The sequence below is a fragment of the Galeopterus variegatus genome, unplaced genomic scaffold (genome assembly GCF_000696425.1).
Source record: "Galeopterus variegatus unplaced genomic scaffold, G_variegatus-3.0.2 Scaffold15108, whole genome shotgun sequence".
Classification (NCBI taxonomy): Eukaryota; Metazoa; Chordata; class Mammalia; order Dermoptera; family Cynocephalidae; genus Galeopterus; species Galeopterus variegatus.
Window position 1 is genome coordinate 2101 of NW_007741219.1, and position 18311 is coordinate 20411.

General features: G+C 56.3%; 1 protein-coding gene across 1 annotated transcript in view; it reads right to left on the reverse strand.

Annotated features, from left to right (window-relative positions):
- Window positions 1-6702: 6702 nt before the first annotated feature.
- The window catches only part of NGFR (nerve growth factor receptor), a gene marked incomplete at its 5' end in the record, with an annotated part of 17560 nt that continues 5951 nt past the window's right edge, over window positions 6703-18311 (reverse strand). Inside the window, 4 exons of the mRNA XM_008563831.1 lie at window positions 6703-6898; window positions 8182-8434; window positions 12643-13002; window positions 16652-16793. Coding sequence (XP_008562053.1) covers window positions 6703-6898; window positions 8182-8434; window positions 12643-13002; window positions 16652-16793 — 951 coding nt within the window. The remainder of the gene's footprint in view (window positions 6899-8181; window positions 8435-12642; window positions 13003-16651; window positions 16794-18311) is intronic.

Here is an 18311-nt window from a genome sequence, read left to right on the forward strand (position 1 = left end):
GGTGATGGAGCCCGTGACCTCCACCTTAGCCAATTGGTGGTCACACTCCCCAACCACAGACATGGGCGAATCAGAACCAAGAACACTGGAGACTTTTGCTGGGATTGCTAGGACGGAGGCGCTCTCTTCCCCATGACCTTGAACCTGGAGCTGTGCAGCCCTCTTGCCTCCACATGGGAAGAGCCTATCTGAGGAAATGGAGGAAGGAGGTGGAGAGAGAGAAACTGGGTCCTAGGAATGTTGTTTGAGCCTCTGAATCCAGCTGTGCCTAGATCCAACCCTGCCTCTGGATTTTCACTTCGGATGGAAGTAAATTTCTCCAAATTGCCCTCGGTTGGGTTTTCTCTCTTGTAACACAAAGAATCATAATGGGTGTACGGGGTGAGGGAGAGGAGCTCCCAGGTGGCTGGCTTCTGGGCTCTGGGCATCCTCTTCCGGGAGGTCAGGGTGTGGCTTCCCTTGGCTCCAACACTGATGAATGGAAGCCTGGCTCCCTTGTGCCCCGGCCCTGCGCATCCTGCGTGGAATGCTGGCATCCCGAGGTCTGTAGTAGAGTGAGAACCATCTGGACTTCTGACACAAGCCTTAGGCCTGGGGCAGGGCTGGGGCCCCAGAATGTGGATGCTGAGCCCCAGCCCAAGGTCTTCTCAAGAGCTTCAGGATCCCACTGGATGACTCAGAAGGACCCCCAAATTCTATGAGTCACTAGAATATGGGAAGGGGATGGGAACATTCCCAAGCTTTCCCAAAGGGAGCAGTCCCAGCCCAGGGAGGAGAAACAAACCCACCTTTCCCGGGAGCCCTTTGGGAATGTTGCTGGAAACAGCTGGAGCGGGGATTGCTGGGAAGGGGGCACAGAGACTGGGACGCGCCCGGATGCTGCAGGAAGAGGGCAGGGCTGAGTGCCCTGGGGGGGATGTGCGGTAAGGGTTGGAATAAAACAGCTGGAGCGGGGATTGCTGGGAAGGGGGCACAGAGACTGGGACGCGCCCAGATGCTGCAGGAAGAGGGCAGGGCTGAGTGCCCTGGGGGGGATGTGCGGTAAGGGTTGGAATGTTCCTCAATGTTCTCCCGTGATGGAGTCTTTGGGAAATGTTCTTGGCCTCACCTCTGGGATGGTTGGGCAGCTGGAATTGGTACATGCCCCAGCCAGAGCATCATGGGAAATGGGAATTATTGTGGAAAACCCTAACTTCTAGTTGGGCCTGGGAGGAATCACCCCGTATGTGGGGATGATGAGGGCTGCTCAGGGTCTGATAGGGCCTCACGCTAGATGTGTACTGGGAATGCCCACCCCGCACTTTGATGGAGCGGGGCAGCCATCAGGAGCCTGGGCGTGGCCAGGGCAGGAGGATTTTGTGGGGAACCCAGTGTAGCTGGGGAAGGGTCAGCGTGAAGGCAGTTGGGGGGCACGGGGGGCAGGAGGCTGAAGAAGGAGCCCTCCTTGCCTCGGCTCTTCTGTATCCAGATGCCTGGGGGCTCAGCCTTGTCCCCTGGCCTTCTGCCCACCAGCTGCCACAAAGCTGGGGAGGAATCTGCTTTGCATTATCAGAGGAGCCGCCTTCCCCAGGCATATGGTCAGCAGACCCCCAGCCCCCCAGCATCATGGGAAATGTCTTCTCTGGACCCCGGTGCTGGCCCAGCCCCTTTTCTCCCTGGAACACTGGGCTACAGGCTCAGGGGTCTTCACCACGCCCCTCCCCCCTTGTCTCAGCTGCATTGCACAGATGAAAGAGGAGAGGAGACACCAAGGGGAGAGATGAGCCCTCACGGGTCGGCAAAGATGAAGGCTCTCATCCTCTGAACTAGACAATGAAAGGGACAAAAGGGGCTCCTCGGGGGCTTGAGCCAAGAGGAGAGAGGCCTTGGGGTCGTGGTGGGGAGTAGAGGGGAGAATCATAGGCCTCAGGCCCAAGGAGACCGATGACACGGGAAGTGGCAAGGGTGTCTCCATCAGTCCTCTGAGCCCACTGGGGGCTCAGAATGCGTCCCTGAGCTGAGTTGCCCCAGGTGGTGGCCGCCAGCCCCACGTGGCTACTGAGCACTTGAAGTGTGGCTGGTCCACACTGAGATGTGCTGTAAGAATAAAATACATACTGGATTTTGAAAACTTAGTAGGATGAAAACTGTAAAATATTCCATTAATAATTTGAAATCTTGATTATGTGTTGAAATAATATTTTGGATATATTGGGCTAAATAAAATATATTAGTAAGTTTACCTGCTTTTTTTACTTGTGAAATGTGGCTACTAAAAAATGAAAAATTACATATATGTCACATATTTCTGTTGGACAGAACTGCTTCAGAGCATACTCATTTATTTATTCAGCATAATTTTATTGGGTGCCAGCTATAAGCCAGGCGAGGTGCTAAGGATTAGAAGGTGAGTAAAACCAGACCCTGTCTCTGGTTTCCTGGAGTTTACAGTAATCGAATAATCACTAAATGGGTGCCTAATTACAAAGAGAGATTAAGTGGTCTAAAGAAAGGGAGTGGAACATTTGTTCTCTGAAACCCGATTCAGGCCCTGAGTACACCGAGGGCTTCCCTGAGGAAGCACTGGACTGCGGTAACTTGGGAAAGGAGAGAAAGAGTGTGCAAAGGCCCTGTGGCTAGAGAGAACAGCAGAGCTTGGAGAGTTATAAGAAGGCTGGTTTGGGGGAGCACAGAGAGCAAGGAGGTGAGTCTGGGGAGCTGGCAGGGGCCTCGCGCAGCCCTCCAGGGCCACATCAAGGATGGGAAGTGCATGAAGCATTCTAGCGCTTGAGGGGGAATTAGAGAGGGAGCCTCTGGAGGAGGGCAGAGGGTTTCCCCACACGTGGTGAGGGGAGCGGTGCAGAGGGAATCTCTGGTACAATGTCTTTAAGGCTCTCTGCTGCCCTGCCCCCAGGAGCCCTAGGCCAGTGTCAGTCACTTCCCTACCCCCTCACCTTCCCCTTGCTCTAGAGAGCTTTTTAGAAGCCCCTCTTCCCAACACCCCATGCTCCCTCCTTTACTTCAAGCCACCACTGACTTCCACCTTCCACACGCTCCCGCCCCACCCCCACCCTCCATTCTGCCACCAGAGCTAGTATTTTCTAAAATGCAAATCTGTCTGTGGCAAACCCCCTGCTTTAAAGCCTCAATGGCTCCCTAGTGTTCTCAGAATATAGTCCAGACCCCTTAGCCTGTCTCTCCGTAAGCCCTACTGACCTCCCTCCCGCTCCCTCTCTGGGCTCTGAGCACAGAAGCTGCCCCAGGCCCTGCATACTCTGTTCTCTCTCCCTGCGAGGCCTTTGCTCTGCTGATTCCTCTGCCAGAAACTCTCCACCCCCGGCTTGTTAACTGCACCCATCCTTCAGTGCTCGGCTTCTGCGCCCCTTCTCTGACAAACCTTCCCTGAGCCCTGCTATGGGGGGTCTGGGCTGGCAGCCCCACTCAGCCCTGTTATGACAATGCACACCGTATAGGCCCATCTGCTGTATCTCCCTCCAGAATGTCAGCGGGCTGAGGGCGGGGATTTGTGTCTCCCTTATTTCCACAGGACAGCACCTGGCTCACTCCCACCAGACAAGAGGCTGGCAAAGAGTAGAGAGCCACCCTTTGGGCAAAGATTGTATTTCCCCCATCAGAATGGGGGCTCCCTTCGGACACGAGCTGAGCCTCCCTCATCAGATTAGAAGTCTCAAGTCTGGCCCTGTCTCCTCCATCAAACAGGAGTCTCCCTCAAGACAGAGACTGTCTTCCCCACCACACCGGGGGGTTCCTGAGTACCAGGATCATTTCTCTAACTGTGAATACCTCCCCCACACCCACTGTCTTCCTCACAACCCTCACAGGCTGGGGGCGGCAGGGGGCGGATGGAAAACGCAGACCCCTCCCCACCCCCCATGTCTAACTCTTGCCTGGGCCTGGCTGGCCCTTTACCCCGGATCCAGAAGTCAGGAAGGTCTGTTTGCTGTTCTTACTGGAAAAAGCAAACCTCCCCCAGCCTCCCCTGGCCAGTCCCTACAGAAGACCTGGCCAAGCAACAGGTAGGGGCTGCACAGCTTTGCCTACCTGCCTAGCCAGCCTCAGAGAGGGGCACAGGCCTGGGGCCAAGAACACAGGCACCCCAGGAGCTCCCACGCCTGGGCTGGGCATGGCTCAAAGCCAGGCTGGCAGGAGCCTGGGTTAGGACCTGCCCAAGAGGGCTGTGAGGGAGGGGCCTGCCTGCCTCCCTCCAGGCCATCTGGAGCCAGATCCTGTGTGTGTGTGCGTGTGTGTATGTGTGTCTCCCAGGCCATGTGGGTGGCTGGGAGCTGTGGGGTTATGACCTGGCCCTCCTAGCAAGCCTCTGGCTCCCCTGTGGTCAGTTTCATTCTTGACATCTGGTCAAGTTCACAGCTGGCCAGCTTCCTGCATGGCCATTTTCACTTTCCCTAAGATCTGGGGCAAAAGGCCCCACTCCTTCCCCACTCCACTTAAATTAACTCCATGGCTACACATGTGAACTTTCTAGATTTCTTTAAAAGTTCCCCATTTGGTGGTGGTGGGGAAATAGGATAAGAACTCACTGAGTTGGAAATTATACCTGGGTCCCTGCTGCATACATGATCCCAACCAATTCAAACCACGTGTATTTCCAGAAAACCTCTGTGCACTATTTTTCTTTCTTTGCTGTTTAATGTTCATCACTTATGTTTTATGTGTAGGTTTCAGGAGGCCCAAGAAATGATTACACAGGATGCAAGGAGGGGGGTGACAGGGTTATGGGGGTCTGGAGCCCGCAGCCCCCAGCTGGGGGGCCAAAAGGGTTCCATCTCAGCCCAAAGCGAGGCGGAAGGGCCCCAGAACCAAACACATGCTGAAACATACTTGCAACACCCCAACCCCCTCCCCACCTGCTGGGGAGGAAAATAAATACACTTGACTCTGTCCCACTCCCCAGGTGCCACAGGTGAGGGGCCAGCAGGTGAGTTTCCTCCTCTCATCACAGATTGAGGTCAGAGAAATGTCATCTACATACAATGCTCCTAGTCCCTTATACAGGGTTGGGAGAACCCTGGGTGGGGAGGGGTGGCTGTCAGCGCACTCCCTGCCTGGGGCTCATTCATGCTAAATAGGGGGCGCCACACTCATTCCAACATCAAGCAAAACAAACAGGCCAGGGAGACGGTGGAGACGCCACTGAGACTTCATGGCCCCTTTCTGGCCAAGCTAAGGAAAAAAGTTTATCGCATGGGCCCCTAAACTTGGGAGACACCTCCTTCAGGCCACAGTCTAACTCAGTTCCTTCTTGCTGTATTCCCACACTGGCCCACTTTTCTTCATTGGAACCTTCTGGGCCCAGCCAAACCAGTGTTTGCAGGGAGGGGAGGATGGCGGGAGCATTCCTCCACGTGCAGGCCCTTGGAAGACAGGCGCCAGCTCAAGCCTCAGCGGTCCTTGGCCGGCCAAACCCGGGGGCGAGGGAAGACAGCCCCAGCAGAGCTCATTTCCCTCCGATGCTTCTCTGGCAGCTGCTCCGGGCAGGATCCAGTCTCAGTCCAAGAGAAGGAACTCGTGAAAAAAAGCAAGATATCTCATCCTGTGTGTGTGTGTGTGCGTGCGCGTGTGTGTGTGTGTTGCAGGGTGGGGGGTCCTTAGGCCCTGACCCCTAGGGCTGATTCTAGGGGCTAGTGTTAGCTCCAGGTCTGTGCTGGGGCGGAGGCACCAACAGTCTGGGGCCACGCAACAGATGCCACACGGACATGCCTGAGGGAGACAGGCAGAGGGGAGCAGTACCCTTTTCCACAAAACCCGAACCTGACTTCATGGTGGATCAATGGACCAGGACTTGGACACGTATCCCATCTCCACAGGCGTTGGACAGGGGCTGGAGATGGTGGGGGATGCAGTGGACTTGGCCTCAAGACATTTCCCAGGAGGTCACCTGGTCTCCCTCCCCAGCCCTTAAGCAAACCTGAGACCCCTCATTTAGAGAGATGCCAGCCTACATTAGGCCTCTCCATAGCTGGGTGGCTTTGGGCAAATCACTGCCTCTCTCTGAGCCTCACTGTTCTGTACCTAAAGTGGTGGTGGGGGGGGGTGGACTGGGTTTCAAAACCTCCTTCTGGCTCTGAGAGGGAAGGGGCGAGGGGGACTGAGGGAGGTTTTAGGGCACTATGATGCTCCCTCGTCCCCCAAGTTCACAGTGTAGAGTCCATGGCTCTGGTTCCTCAGTACCTCCCTCTGAGTCCCTGGGGCCTTGTCACTGGCCCCAATACCATCCCTGGTATCAGCCCCCCAGATATGACACCTGCTAAGGTGGGAGGGGCTGACCCACCAGCAGTGTGGGAGAAGGGAGCAGAGGCCTGAGATAATGACGGGGCAGGGGCAGGGTGTGGAGGCAGAGAGGACACTTCCCTCGAAGGAGAGGGAGTATGATCAGAAGCAAAGGGGCCACACGAGGTGCAGTGACAGGGCTGTGGTTTGGGGGCCTGGACTCTGAGGCCCTACCCAGAGGAGCTCAGCTGTGACAGGCTGGCCCACGCCAGGGGGAGGGACAGGCCCCGTGGGGGTTGGCTGGAGCATCAGTCATCGGAATGTGGGGGTAGGGCAGGGGCTCCCCAGGTTGGCTCACACTGGGGACGTGGCCGTGGACTCGCTGCGCAGGGCGGGCATTCCCCGCACCCAACCTCTCCCCTCCTTCGACAGAGGTGAACCCCTGTGATAGTCCTTCCTACAGTCTAACCTTAATCACTCCTGTTCTCCCTGCCTGCCCTGCTGCTCACCCTGGCCTGAGGCCGTCTGTGTGTGGGGCTGCTGGTCATGCAGGCTCTGGCTGTCCACAGAGATGCCGCTGTCGCTGTGCAGTTTTTCTCCCTCGGGTGGGGGCGTCTGGTTCACCGGCCGGCTGTTGGCTCCTTGCTTGTCCCGCTTGCAGCTGTTCCACCTGGAGTCAGAGGACAGGCCGGGTCCCGGGATGAGGGGCCGTTCCATTCCGGCCGATGCAGCTGAGGCGTCAGTGCGGGGACCAGAGCATGGGAGGTGCTCACCTACAACCCTGCCACAGTGCCTAAGGCTCTTATTTCTTTACATATCTGCCCCGGCCTACACTGAAAGCCCCGTGAGCAGAGAGCAGCACCCCGCATGTGCTCAATAAATGTTCCTGGAATGAATGTGCATAAATAAATGACTTCCCAGGAATTCCAGTTTTTCCAATCTACCCTTCTAAAGTACTCCCACATGTGGGCAGCACTATATACAACGATTTCCTCTGCAATTATAAGCAATAACAAAAAAGCGAAAACAAACAGAATGTCCATCAGTAGAGACAGGCTAAGTAAATTATGATCCATCCATATTATTGAATGAGTGGTTACAAATGATTCGATAGTCTGTATGTCCTGAGGAAAGCTCTCCTGGGGGAGAGGAAGTGAAAAACGGTTGTAGAATATGTGTAATGCGATCCCATTGATGCTTTTTAAAAAACCTGCATGTTTACATATAGTTATAATAAGTTAAAATGCACAGAAAATAGTTGGGAAGGATCTAGTCCAACCAGATTTCAATAAAGAGAGGAGTAGGATTTGAGGAGATAAAAGGGGATTTTTACTTTTTGCTTTAAAAGATATTGGTCTTGTTTGCATTTTCCTAAACAAGAATGTGTTACTTTGATGATTTTTTAAAAAAAGAATGAAGAATGCATTTAAAACTTTAAAATGCTTTTGGGGAGGTCTGGCACATCCTGGATTCTTGGTGTGGGTGCCACAGGATGCCAAGTGTGACATGGGAAGGGGAAGGGACGCATGCACACACAGGTAACTGTGGGGGAGAATGGGGTCTGGGGGATGAGGACGCAGCAATTGGAGGTAGGGGGAGTCAGGGAGGGGAGCAGCATGGGAGTGGGAGGGGCTGGAGCCAGGCCAGGACAGGGACGACCCTCTTCCCTCACCTCCTGCAAACCCACCATGCCCTGGAGTGGGGCAGCTAACGTTGAGCGAGGTTGACTTGTTTTGGGATTGAGTTTAAAGGGTGTGTGCGTCTTCATGTCAAGGTCAGAGCAAAGCCCTCTTGGAGGGCAATGTCTCACTCTCTGTCCCCACCGAGCCCCCTCTCACCTCTTGAAGGCGATGTTTGAGTTTAAAGGGTGTGTGCGTCTTCATGTCAAGGTCAGAGCAAAGCCCTCCTGGAGGGCAATGTCTCACTCTCTGTCCCCACCGAGCCCCCTCTCACCTCTTGAAGGCGATGTAGGCCACGAGGCCCACAACAACAGCGGCCAGGATGGAGCAGTAGACGGGGATGAGGTTGTCGGTGGTGCCTCGCGTCACCACAGGCTGGGAGCTGCCCATCACTGTAGTCACCACATCTGCCACCGTGCTGGATACGAAGTCTTGTTCTGGAGGCACCTCGGGCTCCTGGGTGCTGGGGGCTGTGCTGTCTGAGCCCTCCGGGGGCGTTGACCTTGTAATCCAGCGGCCAGGGATCTCTGGGAGAAAGGACCACAGGAGTGAGGGCCCAGTCCCCCCCAGGCCACTCCCCTGATGTTCTGACCCCCTCCCCTGGCTCTGGTGCTCATGCTTCCAGCTGTCAGGCACAGGGTGGGGGCTGGGATGGTGTGCATGATGTCATGACAGTGAAGGGCTAGGGCTGGTAGTCAGGACACCTGGACCTGCTTCAGTCTGTGGCTGACTTGCTGTGTGACTCTGGAATAGTCCCTTCTTCTCTCAGGACCTCAATTTTCCCTTCTGGAGAATGACCATATTACGAGAGATGGTCTCTGATCTCCCTTCCATCTTGGGCTGTGGTCTAGAATTCCATTCTGCCTCCCCTGGGTACCCAAAAGTCCGGTCTGGGGGCAAACACACAAAGAAGACTGAGTCTCAGGGAAGCCTCAAGCTGGAATCACTGTGGGAAATGCCTCTTTGGCCCCAGGCCGTCCCAGATGACCGCAGTCACCCCTGTCCTAAGAAAGGATGAGGGCACTCAGGTCCGGCCAGAGGAGCTTCCCCCACACCGCTCTCCCAAGAGCTGACCTCTAGCCCCCACTTCCTGTCTCTGATGTCCTAGGCTTTAGGCTTGGGCCAAATGGGGGTGTGGGCAGCTGGCTTGCTTCCCTCCAGCCAGTCCTTAGACAGCGGCCAGCCTCTGTTTCCTGCCCTGCCTGGCCCCCACACAGCCTGATCCTGCCACCCAGAGAAGACACGTCAGGTAGCCTGAACACTCTTTGAGCCGGAAGCAGACTGCTGGTGGAGAGAGGGCCCACAAGGCAGGTGCTGCCCACTGCCTCGGGGGGGAGGAGACTGTGCCTTGCCACCCACCGAGGCCATCTCATGCCAGCTGGGCATTGCCAGCCTCCCTGGAAAGTGACCCCGCACCTCCTGGCACCAGTGGGTGGGATTTTCCGTTCTGCACCCAGCCGGGGGCAGGGCTGGGGCTGTGGGCTCTGGACGGCCTGGGGGTACTTGTCTGGGCAAAGTTGCCTTGCTCCATCCATCCTCACTTCCCACGCCTGGGGCAGGGAGGGAATGCGGAGAGGACATGCCAATGGGGTAAAGGGGAGGGCACCTTGCTCCCAGCTCTGCCACACTCAGCCCCCAGTTTGCCCACCCAAGTTAGAGTTGAAGCTGCCCACCGGTCTTCTGGGCCTCCTTGGCTCAAAATGAAGATGCTTCAAAAGCCCCCATTTTCAACACCTTCTGAGGGGTAAGGCCCCCAAATGTGAATCTGGAAATAATCTGGCTGGCAGTGTGGGTGGGGCTGCCATCTGCCCACCCATCACACCCCTCCCCGATTTCGGTTCTGGGAGGGGGTGGAGGGAGTGGGGTGGGAAGTGGAGAAGACACAGCCCTGTCTTTTGGCAGCCCCACACAGGGCATTGGACTGGGGAGGGTCTTCTCTTGCCCTGCCAGGGGACTGGACAAGTTGGGGGACAGCCTGAGCTCAGAGGCTGAAGACACAGCTCAGCTCAGACCCACCCTGACCCAGGGGCTGAAGGTGTGTGTGTGTGGTGGGGATGCTGGTGAATCAGGCCTTTACAGAGGTTAGAGAGCAGTGCGGACAGGCTGAGAGGGTGGTAAGAGACAGGCCCGACTGAAGATGGTGGCGCTGACTGTGCAGGGCTCCTTCCCGCATCTCTCCAATCCCCTCTGATGGAGGCGGGGGGGGACAGGCCCGACTGAAGATGGCGGCGCTGACTGTGCAGGGCTCCTTCCCGCATCTCTCCAATCCCCTCTGATGGAGGCGGGGGGATGAGATCCAGATGTGGCCATGTCCACTAGCATTCCAACCTGCTAAGCCCTTGGCAGGTCCTGACAGCCATTTCCGGAACGGGAGCTGTCAGACTTGGGGGTGGAAGGAGGGACCAGGCTACCCCTCCTAAACCTGAATTTCACTGGGGCAAGCGGGGGGAGCCTTCCGCCCTGAGGGTGGGTGAGTCACCATGTTGACACCTGAAATGTATCTGCAGGAAAATATAGTACACTGGAGGGGAGGGAGGCCACCAAACCAGAATCAAATTCCATTTCCTGAAATGGTCCCTCTGCCCTGGAGCTGACATTTAACCCTTCAGAGGCTAGAACTGAAAGGGGAATAGGGGCAGGGATCACACACACCCCTTGGGGGCATCCTCCCCCTTCAGGGTGGCTGGGAAAGTGGGGTGGCATCTGGTAGGAATCTGTGAACACCCCAAAAGGCAGAGCCCACCCTTCCCCCTTCCACCACTTTTCTTGCTCTAACCACGCCCCTAAGTCCCCCCCACCCCCACCCCACTGGCCCGGACTTGCCCACGGAACTGCGCTGCCTGGCGGCTAAAACTCCCTCCCTGCACTGCCTGGCGCCTGATGCCACTTGCCTGTCTCCTGGCTCAGGGCAATCGCCACCGGAACCACCACATTCAGCGCCCAAATCCTCCTCCACCCTCCTCTCCAGTGCAGGAAGCTTCCAACACATGTCTGGCTTCAGCCCAGCTGCACAGCCCTCTCCACCCTGATCTCCCTGAGCCAGAGATCAAGGGACTTGGAAGGCAGGCATGGAGGCTCCCCAAGAGCAGGGGATTTATCTACCCCATCCAATTCAGGGCTGACTGAAGGCAGAGGCTGTGCTGCCTCTACCAAAATGGGAGACCTCCAAAGCTGGGGCTGTCTTCTCCCTCAGCTGGGAACTAAGTGCTGGGACTGTATCTCCCTCGTCAGACTAGGAGAAGGCCATCTCTGTCCCATCAAAGTGCTGCCCCCTGAGGGCTGTGCTGCCTGCTCAGAGTGAGGGCAACCTGAGGGTTAGGCCTCAGAGGGAAATAGCTCAGTGGGGGCACAGCCGCAGGGTGACAGACAGTTAAGGCATTGCCAACCTGTCCCTGCAGTGGAAAAGCCCATCTGCATCCCTGAGATGGACGTCACCAACCAGAGACAAAACAATTCTGCCCTGGCTCCCATGGAGCTTCCCTCTCCCTTCCTGGGAAATGCCCCATCTCCTTGGGGCCCCATGACTGGCTAAGGTGGGTACACCCAGCTCCCTTCAGCCTGAGAGCTGAGAGCCCTCTGTGCGTACCCTCAGTCTTCCAAGCTCCACGCCTGGCCCTCCCCTTCTTCCTCTGCCACAGAAGCCCTCCTCCCACGACCCACTTGGTGTTCCCTGTGTCCAACCTCATTCTTCACTAAATGGTAACAACGATTAGTGCCCCCTCCCCCAGATACCACAAGTTGAAGTGGGCCAGCCACCTTGCCTAACACACAGCAGCCCTGCTGACCATATGACCAGTGAGGAAACAGGTCCAGAGACAGAGCTCCCCAGCATCACTCAGATAGTGACAGGCCAGATTCCATCCCTGGTCCCAGAGCTGCAAACCACCGTAGACCTAGACCAGGCCCCAGAGCCCAAGGGTCCCAACCCTTGAAGGTCCTCGAGCCATCTTTCCAGTTCAGAAAGCCTGCCTCAAGGATCAGCCATGTCCTGCTCTGTGCTCTGGCGGTGGTGGCCGCTTATCTGCTGCCCAGCCAATCCTAGCCGGCAGCCACAGATGAATGAAGTCCTAGAAAATGACTTCCAGCGTCGTAACTGTGCCCCGGGACGATGATAATGCCCGCTTCGAACCACTTAGCCCCAAAGAAGCAATAGTGAAAGGCGTCCTTTGGTGAGATAGGATCGGGAACCACCTCCTCCCTCAGATTATCCAGAACTGGCTCCAGGTCACACGGGGCCCGTCCCGACCCCGAGAGGGAGACAGAGCTCCCCAGCATCACTCAGATAGTGACAGGCCAGATTCCATCCCTGGTCCCAGAGCTGCAAACCACCGTAGACCTAGACCAGGCCCCAGAGCCCAAGGGTCCCAACCCTTGAAGGTCCTCGAGCCATCTTTCCAGTTCAGAAAGCCTGCCTCAAGGATCAGCCATGTCCTGCTCTGTGCTCTGGCGGTGGTGGCCGCTTATCTGCTGCCCAGCCAATCCTAGCCGGCAGCCACAGATGAATGAAGTCCTAGAAAATGACTTCCAGCGTCGTAACTGTGCCCCGGGACGATGATAATGCCCGCTTCGAACCACTTAGCCCAAAGAAGCAATAGTGAAAGGCGTCCTTTGGTGAGATAGGATCGGGAACCACCTCCTCCCTCAGATTATCCAGAACTGGCTCCAGGTCACACGGGGCCGTCCCGATCCCCAGGGGGCGCCCGTCCCGCCGGCTCCAGCCCCGCGCCGCGCTCACCCTCGCACTCGGCGTCGGCCCAGCGCGAGCACTCGCGCAGCTGTCGCTCGGTGTCCTCGCACACGGTGCAGGGCAGGCAGGGGTCCACGTGGTTGGCCTCGTCAGAGTAGGTGCCGTCGGGGCACTCCTCGCACACGGTGTTCTGCTTGTCCTGGCACGAGAACACGAGGCCCGAGCCCGGCTCGCACACGCGGCACGCCTCGCAGCGGCCCGTGTCCTCGTCCTGGTAGTAGCCGTAGGCGCAGCGGCACACGGCGTCGTCGGCCTCCACGCAGGGCGCCGACATGCTCTGCAGGCCCACGCACTCGGTGCACGGTTTGCACGGCTCGGTGGCGCTCACCACGTCGGAGAACGTCACGCCTGAGGACAGAGGGACGGGCCGGGAAGCAGCGGACACAGAATTTAGTCGCCTGCTCTTTGGGCACCTGGAACGCAAGGGCTAGAGTCCTTCCTCCCTCGTGGACCGCCATGGTCCTAACCCCTAGTTCAGCCTTGCCCCCTTCTTGACTCCCACCTTCTTCCTAGGGTCTCTGATCCCTAGGCTGTGAAAGCTGGTGGCAGCCGACTGGGAAGGGGGAAAGGGGCCAGGAGCCCCGTCCTCCAGGCCCCAGAAGCGCTGCCCCTGAGGCTTCACGACTTACCAGCTGTTGCCGGTAAATTTCTTGGCAAATTCTCTTAGAGAGCTGCCAGCCCTGCGCGCTTGTTCCAGCATGATTAAGGTATAATCTAAGCGTGGTTCCCACCCAGCCTTCCCCGCCAGACAGAGCTGAGACGTGAACCCAGCCCAGCACGGCAGGCCCTCCACGGGGAAGCCTCGCGCCTCGGCTGCCCTTCCTTCCATTCTTCTCGGGGCTGGTGGGGGCTCAGGTGTGGCCTGAATGGGAGAGACTCGGGTTAGACAGCAGCATTTCCCACCCATGGCGCTACCCTACGCTATGCAAGGGCTTGGCTCTTGAGGGTGGGGACAGGACTCCAGGCAAGAGAGTTCAAGTACAGCAGGAGGGATTGAAGCTAGAAAGCAAGAAGGACTTGCATGTATAGTCCTCTGCCCTTTCAACTGGCATAAAGGGGAGATTGCCAAGCATACTGTTCACTCTTGACTCATCCTCTCTTAATTAATGGATGTGAGCTCCAGAATAAGGGGAGGGAGGCCGGGGGATGCCAGCATCCTCCCCTTCTTGTGCGGGAAATGGGGGAGGTGGAGAACCCTGTGCCAATCTGAATCCGGGAGGACCTATCCTTGCTCCAAGGGCAGAAAAAGCATGGATTTAGGAACCTGAGAACCAGGGAAGGAGGGATTGTTCAGAATGTGGAAACAGAAGCAGAAAGACTAGAGTGCCATAGGAAGGAAACCGAGGCCTGCTGTAGGGTCTGGTCTCAACATCCTCTCCGGCATCAAGAGACAAGACGGAGCACAGGGTCATTATCTTGGGAGGTGGGGGTGGGGAGGCAAAGAAGGAAAAGCCACAGAGAAATGAAACAGGCAGAGGGCTGGCCCGTGGCCCACTCGGTAGAGTGTGGTGCTGATAACACCAAGGCCCCGGGTTCGGATCCCATATAGGGATGGCCGGTTCGCTCACTGGCTGAGCGTGGTGCTGACAACACCAAGTCAAGGGTTAAGATCCCCTTACCGGTCATCTTTAAAAAAAAAAAAAGAAGAAGAAACAGGCAGAAATGGGGGGCAGGGAAGAGAAGACCATGGCAGAAGGGCTGCAAGAAGACTTTGGTTTCTATTCAGTTCCAACAAAGGAAACCTGTGTTTCTCTTTCTAGGGAACAGGCAGATCTGGATTCAAAACCTGCTTACATCACTTATTAGCTGTGTGACTCTGGGTGTTTTACTTAACCTCTCTGAGCGCTTTCCTTTCTCTGTAAAATAGGGAATAATCTCCACTCACAGGGTCATGGTGAGGAATAAATGAAATTCAGCTGTAAAGCACTTGACACACAGCAGGGGTCCTATAAATGTCGGGTCCTATGGGGTAGGCAGTGATAAGTACAGTGAACTTTGGAGGCAGGGATATATAGTCAGAATCTAGCAGAAAGGACTTACAAACATAAACAGCGAGGCGGGATGTGTGACCTATACAAACAAGAGGGTCCTATCTGGCTGGCATGTGGCAGTGGGGTGGGTCTAGTCACACTGGAGGGGAAGAGGAGCACCCCACTCATGGGAAAATACAGAAAATTAGCAGAAAACTCCTGGGAGAGGGTTTTAGGTGGTGTGAAAAATGTGGTCTTTTTTGGCAGAGAATGAAGGCAGGAGCTTAATAGGTTTCCTTGTGGAAACGTTTTGAGGATACAGGGAAAGTCCGCTGGGGTCTCCATCCTGTAAAGCGGGCTTGTAAAGGCAGCCTGTTAACGCAGCTGGAGGCAGGGGAGGGGGAGAGAGGGAAGGAGGAGGAGGGAGGGGACGGAAGGGGAGGAAGTGGGAGGGAAGATTCCCCACAGCCACCTCTGAAGCCACCTCTGCTCCTGCCTCCCCTCCCCTTCCCCAGAGATTCTGAAACTTCCTTCTCCTGGACTATTCCACCCCACCTCCTGCTGAAGATCCTTTGACAGAAGGGAGAGGGGGCCCATCCTAGGAGATTTAGGTCCAGGGAGGAGAGCCCTGGGCTGAAGGCTAGGAAATGAGAGAGGCAGACATTGGAAGTTCCAGGATAGCCAGTGGTGGACCAGCCCTGCCCTGGGATGGAAACCCTACAGGCCAGGGCCAGGACAGGTGGCCAGATGGCAAAGGCATTGCAGCGTGTCCAGCCTTCCCACCCAGGCCCAGGCACTCCTGTGCTGGGGAATGGGGTTACAGAACCCACAAGCACAGAGATGGGAGAGAAGTGTGTTTGGGGAACACCAAGGAGTTGGGGTTGCCTGAAAGATAGATAGACTGGTTGGGGAGGAGGGTACCAGAAGTAAGACTAGACCAGCAGGTGGGTTCAAAGTTCCCAGCCCTATACCTTTGTTTCCAGCGGGATCAAAGAATCATCTGAGTGTGGTTCCCACCAGCCCTGCAGGTGGGCATTGAATGCCAGCTACAGGCAGGATCTGACTGGCAGTAGCAGGACAAGGACACTGAGCCCACAGCCTGAAGGCAGTCACTGAGGACTGGGGGTATCCAGCAGAGACCAGGACTCCTGACTCAAAAGTGCCCAGAATCCATACCCTGGACAAGAGTATGGAAGGCCAGCCATCCTTCCGCCTCCCTCATCCACCAGCCCTGGAAGACAGGGTCCTCTCCCTTCCTGAAGGAAATCTCAGGGGGGGTATCCAGCAGAGACCAGGACTCCTGACTCAAAAGTGCCCAGAATCCATACCCTGGACAAGAGTATGGAAGGCCAGCCATCCCTCTGCCTCCCTCATCCACCAGCCCTGGAAGACAGGGTCCTCTCCCTTCCTGAAGGAAATCTCAGGCTGGAATGGCCACAGCTCCTCCCCTCCCCCATCCCAGGTCATCCTATAGTAAGGATGTCCTTGTAGTGTTCCAATCCCCCATCCCTGCTGCCTCAGGAAAGCTCTACTTCCTTGGTCAACGCTGGAGAACAGTTGGCATGGGGGGAGGGGTAGCCACACCCTCCCAGGATCCCCCAAGGTCAGTCTCCAGGGCAGCCAGGATTTGATCCTCCTCCTCCTCCCCCCAAGCACACCCAGGGAAAGTGACAGCCATTGATTTTGCAGTGCAGATGATATTTTTAGCTGGTCATAGCATCAGCTACTCCTCCTCGCCTGGCCACACTCTTCTAACAGGCCTCCTCTGCTTGGGGGCTGGGAAGGGGCACCCCTAGGGATCCCCTATCAGGTCCCTCTCCTCCCTCTGCATACTTCCCTCCTCCATTCTCAGCTTCTCCTCTATACTGGGTCAGACCCACTTCTGGTGACCACACAACAGTGGGCACGGACCCTGCCAGGAGTCAGAGCACTTATGCGGCCTCTACTGGGCATGCTCCTCCCCAGCTTCCCTCCCCTCCCATCCCTCCCATTCTTTTCCCCCTCCCTGCCTGCCACCCTATACTCACTGTCCAGGCAGGGCTCACACACGGTCTGATTGGCTCCGCAAGGCTGGGCCACACCCTCGCCCAGGTTGCAGGCTTTGCAGCACTCGCCACTATGGGTATACAGGCCTGTGGGGCATGCCTCCTTGGTACCTCCGAGGGACACCTGTGTGGGGGGGATCAGAGGGTCAGACTGGCAAGAGACAGAGGGGTGTCTTCTGAGGGATCAAACGCCCCCTTCCTAATGCCTTCTATTGGAACCACCTGGGCTGGGATGAGCTCACCAGAGAGGCATTAGGCACATCAAAGCTGGGGTGGGGTGGGGGGCAGTGGGGGACAGTATGGCTCTGCAGGCTGCTAGGGGTGTGAGGACAGAGCCTCAGATGCCGACCTTCTCCAAAGTTCATCCTGGGGTTACAGCACCTCCTGGAATCCCGAGGATACACCACATGGAGAAGGCAGACTGAGGCCCAGCAGAGGGCCTTCTGGCAGGGACATCATGAATGGTTGGACAGGTTGTAGCTTGCACAGGGCTCCCAGCCAAGGGGGCAACTAGAGCTGAAATCTAGCCCAAATTCCACTCACTAAGCTTCACACCTGCAGGGCTACATCTACCCAGAGGAAGGGACTTCTTCTAACAAAAGCTAGCAGAGCCCTACTTTGGGTCTATAATACCACATATTAAATATCAAATGGGAGGGAGCTGTGCCCAAGAGCATAAGGTAGAGGGCTGGGGTCTTGGGTTCAAATCCTGACTCTGCACTGGGGGTTCTGGCCTGCCCCACCTTCTCTCTCTGAGTCTTTATCTCTCCACACAGATAGAGATGGTGACAGCTGGGTGCTGGGACAAAAGACCAGCTGATTGGCAACAGTCTGGTGCCAAGGTGGGGAGAAAGGGACGCCTGTTATCAATGATGAGACAGTGGCTGCCCTCACCACCCAGCAGCCCTGCCCCACCAGGCTTTGATTTCCAGCCACCAGTCATCCTCCCTCCCCCATGTAGTCACAGGAACAGCGCTAGAACCAGAGGAAAGGGGAATCAGATTCCTGCCACTGAAGCATCTTTGCTCATGGATGGAACGATTTAGCACCAGATTCCCTAGAGGGAGGGGCTGCTGGAGGCTCACTTTATATTTCTGTTCCTTAAAAAAAATCTTAATGTCTAATAAAACTCCAAAGCCTGCTTTGCTGGCTCCAGACCCTGTAGCTCCCATTTGATGCTGAGAAGTATGAGATTTTGAGTCGTGGGGCCAGAAGGGAGAGCTTTACAAGGTTGTGCTGGGCATTCCTCTGCTTCCACATTGGCCGGATCATGGCAAATATGCTCCCTTCCCTCCAGCCTTTTAAAAATATCCTGCGGTCTCACCAGAGTTTGGTGTGGAAGGAAACAGAGGAGGCAGGGGAATGGACAGTTTGGATCAACTTAGGAGGCAGACTGTGGTCCCCAGGAGACTGGCAAGGAGGTTGCTGGTAGCAGAGGGGACCTTGGGTGTTGCCACCATCCCCTCCCAGGTGGTGGTAGCATGTGGTGCTGGGAACATCTGCAGACCAGGAGCCTTGGGGTTCCAGATGCAGGCTTTCCCCCGGGAGGCGAGATTCCAGAAGGGTCTGTTCTGATTTCTTTTCATCCTTTAGGGCTCTGCTTAAATGTCACTTCCTTAAGGAAGTAGTCCTGTTCCCCCGG